General features: G+C 48.4%; 1 protein-coding gene across 1 annotated transcript in view; it reads left to right on the top strand.

Moving 5' to 3' along the window:
• The window catches only part of LOC142581833 (uncharacterized), a 14,826-nt gene extending 10,431 nt beyond the window's left edge, over positions 1 to 4,395 (top strand). The window contains exons 6-9 of the mRNA XM_075691279.1: positions 459 to 568; positions 723 to 834; positions 2,096 to 2,398; positions 4,198 to 4,395. Coding sequence (XP_075547394.1) covers positions 459 to 568; positions 723 to 834; positions 2,096 to 2,398; positions 4,198 to 4,353 — 681 coding nt within the window. The 3' untranslated portion in view covers positions 4,354 to 4,395. The remainder of the gene's footprint in view (positions 1 to 458; positions 569 to 722; positions 835 to 2,095; positions 2,399 to 4,197) is intronic.
• Positions 4,396 to 7,462: the final 3,067 nt, after the last annotated feature.

Below are 7,462 nucleotides of genomic sequence, written 5' to 3' on the forward strand. Positions count from 1 at the left end.
CCGTGCTATTCTTCTGTGATAATGTAGGCTGCTCGAGCTTTAACTCTATAAAGAATGGCGAGGTATGCGTTGTGGTGAATGGCTGACTGCGACAAAATTGTTCTACTTCATCAGCCGGTGCAACGAATCAATATTTAGTTCACCTTTATTCTTTCTATTTTCTTACGAGGAGCATCACTGCGAAGGTCTAGGAACGGCAATTCAGTACCATATTTCAACACTTGTAGTTACTTTTTATTGTGCTTTTGTTTGCATGTCCGGAATAAGTGCGGCACCTCCAAAAATATCTGGAACAGATAGCTCTATTTAGGCGCCGTTTATGAATAAATGGGTTTTGGCCCTTTGCGTCCAATGTCACGACAAAAGGGCCACGATTTATTAGCGTTTTAGCCTAAAGTGGTTGCGATGCTGCCGGGAGTAACAGTCTTCTTTTATTTCTTGTCATAAAAATCTTCCAGTACCTGAAAGCAGCTCTCGAGCTTAGGGAAGGTTCCATGACCTTTCTCGGCCTGTGGTTCAACACAGCAAGAAACGCGGAGGCGTTTGCGAAGCTTCCCGGCAACACACAGTACGTATTGTGACAAACTTACCGTAACAAACGATGAACTCTATAGCTAGATGCCCAAAGCGAGCTAAATGCCTTTCATATTGGCTAGGTTAGTGTCATTCCCGTTATGGTTCCACTGTTGACCTAAATCACGGTATTTTTTTCTTCCTTTTAGATCCATCGACTTTATCATCATACAGACCCACATAACAATGACTGCGCAAAACCGGTCTTGCTACGCTTACATGATCAGCGAGGGCAAGGAATTAGGCGATGTACCAAATTTCGTAAGTGCTGGTGAATGGTTTGTAACCATTTCTCGCGCAGTGCAAACATGTCAACATTGGCTTCTTTATGAAATCAGAAAGTACTTTGACACACGAAGAAGCTACAAGTCAGTTCTTGTAGCACTGGTTAATCCATGGTTGTTCACTAATGGCATTCTCGAAAGCTGGGACGCCTTGTATGGGCCAGGATAATTTAGATACTTATTTTCTCTGGCAAGGATTATATCAAGTACTCATCGGGAAAGCTGCTTTACGCGCCTTTCCTGAAGCACCATATAAGTTCACCGGCTTTGATACTGACCCCCTAACGCGTCAGAGGAACGGGCCTTCGGAATTCTTCGCAGCTTTCCGCACTAAGTGAACTGTGTTGCCACTAATCATTCCCCTTTGCAGCACTATGTGTCCTGCTCAATCAGCCAGTTAATCAGTTACTCATTCCATTTATGGGCTGAAGTGTTGGTGGCCAATTTGGATGGTGCAAGGAGCTGACTTTGCCGTTTGCAATACTCCATCGCACTCCCTGTGGGCCTCGTGTTACAAGCGGTGTTTTAATGCTTTGGAAGATTAGCGACACTTCTCCGAGTCAGCCTAGCAGTCTTCTATGTGTTCGCCAGGGGCCACTCCTACGCGGGACGGCCACAAACAACCATCTCTGAAGTACACCAACGTTGCACTTTTCTCGAGTGGCCGTCGCTTTCAAACGTATAATTCACCGAAGCAGCCACAGCTTCTCATGCCACGGCTATCGAGAACTGAAAAGTCTAGATTATCTACGTAATTTTTAATTACAATTTCTTTGCTAGCTGTCACGCGAAGTTCGCTATTTTCGTTGAAGTTGTTCGTAACAGTATCCTCTTAATCATAGTTGTGCCTCGTAATCAGAAAGTGGTTTTGGCACGTGAAACCTCATAATGTTTTTTTCTTAACCATAGTACTTGTTTTATTGTAATAGAGCGAATGGGACGAAACGGCCACTCTGTTAGAAGGTTCTTTTTTAAAATATCAGTGATAACAAAGAAAAGAAACGTCTTATTGCGGTGGCAACGGTTGAACTAACCTGTGTTTTAAACGTTGACACCAGTTCGATTAGCTAATTTTTGTAATCACTGTTCTTCCCTGTAAGCGAAATTGCTAGCAACACTGAATACTAGTAGTGCTAGTATCCCGTCGCCAAATACCGCCTGTGTATAGGATTTCTGCGTGATCTCGTATTCGTCGTTACGTTCTCTTTGCTAACACTGGAACGTAATTCCACCCACAGGCGACGGCTGAGGTGGCCTTGAGACGTCTGCGGGAGGTCGGGGTCGACGGACTTCGAGTGCTTTTCTCGTCAACCATGGCCGTGATGGCGTACGTGAGCGCCAAGGGTTCGCCCAGCGTCGGCCCACGCAGAAGGAAGTGCGATCGTTTCTTCTTGGCCGATATCGACTCTGTGTGCCGCGAGACGCTCGGCAACCTGCAGTCCGAGTACTGGCCCGACGACATGTCCGAGTCCATCACCTTCCGAGAGTCTGAGGGCGGCTACATGTTTGTCTTCGAAAGCATCAACTCGCTCAATGGCAAGGTGGGAAGCGGTACACCTTATTGCGCTGCATTGTATGTAAACCACTGAAACCACACGCGCGGTTTCTTGGGCGTCTTATCTCATCCCTATGCAGACTAACCCACGTATTCTCGAACGATCCTCGAATCTAAGCTCCTCAACTAATACATGATAGTGATGATTTATTGGCACCCCCTTTGGAATGGGGCAGTGACAAGTAGTCACCTAGCCCGCTTGAGTTATTCAGGTATGCCATGCCTGCTTTTCATTCTAACATTTTTGTATACACCTCCTTAAACCTATTTTCTCTTCCTCAAAACTTCATTATCTACTTTGTACCGCTACCTACGCCTGTAGCGGATCCAATCGTATCAATTTCGTCGCTGCATTTTTTTACCGATACTTCAAACGTCTCTAGCTTATCTCGCATGCTGCCGGGTTGAAGCTTCCGTCCTCTTTAGATCCAAGCGCTTCTAGAATATGCGCGCAAAACTACAGGTATCACAGGGTTAATCATTTCGCACTTCATTAGAATTTACTGAGTAGGCTACGGATATTTGCTGTAGCGTACACATGATTTATCTTGTTGCGAACATTTATTCCAGTATGTTTTGTACTTAAGCCACCAGCTCTAGCCTCAAATAGCAAAGCGCCTTTGTGTTTTCGTACAGATATTCCCTTCTTATTTCTTCCTTTTCATTCTTGTAAATCTCCAGTCTTTTTAGTTTCCATTATTTGAATTCAATTTAGTGATTCTATCTCTCTCACTTTCTGTTTGATGACTCCTTGTTGTCTATTTACACTTCCAATTTTCCTGCACCCTGTTTCCAACATTCTTGATCTCTTTTTGCATTCTGTGGCCACACTTTCCACGTACAGAGATTGATGCACTTTTGCCACCCATGTTTATTGACCCATGATTCTGAGTCGTTCTTCGACACTAATTTTGCGCTGCGATTCTCTGACCTCAGAAGAGGCTCCACCCATATCACACGGCACTGCCTCATTTGGGATTTTACCGTGGGCTCCCAAAGCCAACCGGCCTCCAATCTCTGGTTAATTTCGAACCTGGATAGGACATCCGATTTTAAGCATACTGAGCTCATAATTGCGCCGCCTTTCGAACGAGGAAGACACTAAGCTTCATAAGAACTGCTTTGGAGTAGTGGATAACGCCAAGTAACAACTTTTGTCGAAGGCCGGCACTGCTTCTATTTTCTTGAGCGGAGAAACCTTCTAGAATATTGGGGGCCCTGCTAGATTTACTTGAATTGGCAAGCGCGGGTCCAGTCGTAGCCGCACTCAGACATTCCGACGTGATAGCGCTTACCTGAGCTTGTATACAATAGGGAATGATTGTTGCAGCAGCCTCCACTGAGGCGAGAAATAAAACAGCGTGTCCCATTGATTGTGGCTGGCTGCGAACCGCCGACCCGACTGCATTCGCATGGGCGTTGCATGTGGGTCGGGCTGATTCAACGCACCTCATGCAGTCGAGCTGGTGCAAAGCGACTCTACACTCGCTAAGCCCGACGGGCTAGCGTTTTACATGAAAACGGCAGACGATTCATTGCGCAACATGCAAACTCGACCCGTTTTTGTCGAGTCAAGTTTTCTTGCATAAATATCATGCATGTGGGCGTCTCTATCATCTGCTAGTCCCTTCCGCTTCTGCCGCTTACGAGCGTCGTTGCTCGTATCTAGCATTTGCAGACTTCGGTGCACGTCCTGAGCATGCGTCAAATTTTTTTGCTCTTTGTGATTTGGGCTTTAGGACTTATAATTCTCAGACTAATACGGCGCTTTATTTCTTTTTTCAGGCAACTCGCTACGGAAACATGACAGATGGCTGGGCGTTTTTCGAAATCCAGCGCGACGTATACTGGCCATGCAGTACTGGTCGCGCGTACGGACGTGTCAAGCACGGCATCTCCGTCATGCGGGGCAAGCGGTCAGCAATAAAATCGGCCGCATAGTGGCCGTTGCGTTAATCAGCCATTGCAGTTACATTGCATACATATGCGCATGTGTGACTAAGCAGATGTAAGGCATACATATGGTGACCAAATTTTAGGTACTTCTTAACCCTTACTTTTGTAACAAAGAGCCTTCTGATATTTCCAACCAGATTTTGGGCTGGCTGATTAAGCAGAAGGTGAAAATTCGCCAGGATTAGCTTCGCAAAATAAGTTATTCTGTCAATGACAATGACAATGGTACTGGTAGTTTTAGACTCTATGTTCATTCGGATCACGATGACTCGAAAATCCATTCCTACCATTTATCTTATGCAATCAAGATAGAACAACTTGATCTAAATCATCTTGTTCCCGCTTTCTATAAAGTCAATACACTGGAGCTGACTCGAGCAAAACAGCGCTAAACGACAGGATGAATAGAAGGACACAGACCACAGCACTGTGGTCTGTGTCGTTCTCTTCGTCCTGTCGTTTGGTGCTATTTACTGCTCGAAATCATGAACCAAGTGCGTTCCCTTTTGCGATGATGATTGTTCTTTCCTTAGTACTGCAAATTTATTGTGTAACTCTTGCAGAGCCGAGGAAAATGAAGTTGGTACGCTGAAAGAACGTAAACTTATCAAACTCTAAGTTACGACTAGCATTTATTATTTTTTCCTAAAACCTGAAGCTACTGCGTCCCGCAACTACGATATGATTTAGGCATTCCGTTTCGGGTGGGGGAGGGGGGGGGCGAGGGGTCGAGGCTCTGGATTCATTTTGGTTGCATAGTTCTTTAACGTTCACACGAATCTAAATACGCCCCCCCCCCCATGGGTGTTTTCGCGTTTCATCGCTATCGAAGTACCGCCGCCTCGGCTCACATTCATTCGAAGAGGATTCATTCGAATTGGGCATGCCGTGTGAACTCGGCGGCTATAAATCGTAGATCGAAGTATGTGGCATAAAGTGAATAATTAAAAAAGGTAATTGATCTAATTACGTTAACTACTTAATTGAACTGAGAAAATGTTTATTGGCGGCGCCTAATGCGAGCACAGCGACCGGGAACGGCGAGGCAGCCCGAAGCACTCTCCAAACGGACGCCAGAAATTACCAGCGCGAGCCGAGGCGAGCCGCGCGTTGGCGATGCAGCTGTGCCGCGAGGCGCGTCTTCTTCTTCTTCACAATCTCCCACCGGACAAAAAGAGCCATCCTGGCGCCTTAAGAATTGGGAGGTAGAGGGTCGTGGTAGGGCTTGAGACGCGAGACATGGACAATGTCACGTCCACGCCGGCGCAAGTCTTCAGGTGGTGACAGGGGCTCAATGAGAAAATTCACCGGGGATGTTTGCTGCAAGTCTCGGTAAGGCCCTTCGAATTTTGGGACGAGTTTCGAGGAAAGCCCCGGCGTTTGGAAAGGGACCGACAACTACACAAGAACGCCTGGAGCGTAGGTGGTGTTTGGAAGCGTGTCGATGCGGTTTTCTTTCTGGTGGTGCTGCCGCCCTGCCGTAAGGGAGCGCGCTAGCTGGTGGAATTCGGCGGCTTGTCGGTCGACGTCGTAAACTACCTAGGTAGACACTCGGAGGTGTCAGGACAGTATGGAAGGAGCATGTCGATGGTATGCGTAGGCTCGCGGCCATACAGGAGGAAGAAAGGTGAAAATCCCGTAGTGGCCTGGATCGCGGTGTTGTACGCGAACGTGATAAATGGAAGGATGCGGTCCCAGTTACCATAATCAGATGCCACGCACATCGCTGAGGAGTTCTCGTGGTGCGCCGTGTCGAAGCACGAAGCGATGTAGGACGAAAGAGGCTACATCCCGCGCTGTAGCACCTGGTAAAGCAGCAGTTTCGGCGTAGCGTGTCAAATGGTCAACAGCAACTACGGTCCCCCGATTGCCGCCTCGCGTCATAGGAAGCGAGCCGTATAGGTCGATGCCGACGCGATCGAAGGGAGTGGCAGGGCACGGGAGCGGCTGCAAGGCACCAGGCGGGCGTAAAGGCGGCGATTTGCGGCTTTGACAGTCAAGACAGCAACGAACAAACTTGTGTACGAAATTGTACATGCCGCGCCCGTAGTAGCGGTGGCGAATTCGTTCGTACGTCTTGAAGACTCCGGCATGGCCACACGGCGGATCGTTGTGGAAAGCAGCATATATTTGAGACCTTAAGCTGCGGGGAACCACCGACGACCTTCAGGAGTGTTTTTGCGTCGGTGCAGCAGCTGGTCACTAATGGCAAAATGAACTGCTTGGCGTCGGAGGGTTCGGGATGCAGGGATGGTCGATGATCCAGAAAGATAGTCGAAAAGAGAAGCGATCCACGGGTCACGACGTTGTGCGGTGACAAAGGAGTCCATGTCGAGAGATGACACGGAATGTGCAGAAGTTGTTCCGCAGGCAGAGTCTGGAGGTAAAGGTGAACGAGACAAGGCGTCTGCGTCGGAGTGTGTGCGTCCGCTGCGGTATACGACGCGAATATCGTACTCCTGGATGCGTAGTGCCCAACGGGCTAGGCGGCCAGTGGGATCTTTCAAGTTGGCGAGCCGACAAAGCGCATGGTGATCTATGACCAAGTCGAATGGGCGCCCGTACAGATATGGTCGGAACTTGCCAAGTGCCCATACTAAAGCCAAGCACTCTTTTTCGGTTACGCTGTAATTGGCCTCAGGCTTCGTCAGCGTGCGACTCGCATAGGCGACTACGTATTCGGGGTAGCCCGGCTTTCGTTGGGCGAGGACGGCGCCGAGACCGACCTCGCTGGCATCTGTATGTACTTCAGTTGCAGCTGACGGGTCGAAATGGCGAAGAATAGGTGGGGAGATGAGAAGACGACGTAGCGTAGCAAAGGCGGAGTTACATGCAGGGGACTAGCAGGAGAGGGCTGCGTCACCAGGTAGAAGCTGAGTCAATGGCGCCATGATGGATGCGAAATTTCGAACAAAGCGCCGGAAATATGAGCATAGCCCCACGAAGCTTCGAAGTTCTTTGATGGTCTGAGGCTTCGGAAACTCAGCGACTGCTCGAAATTTTGCAGGATCGGGTAGAACGCCATGCTTGGACACAACGTGGCCTAAAATGGTAAGCTCTCGCGCGGCGAAGTGGCACTTCTTGAGGTTGAGTT

Source organism: Dermacentor variabilis, chromosome 5 (assembly GCF_050947875.1).
Source record: "Dermacentor variabilis isolate Ectoservices chromosome 5, ASM5094787v1, whole genome shotgun sequence".
NCBI lineage: Eukaryota > Metazoa > Arthropoda > Arachnida > Ixodida > Ixodidae > Dermacentor > Dermacentor variabilis.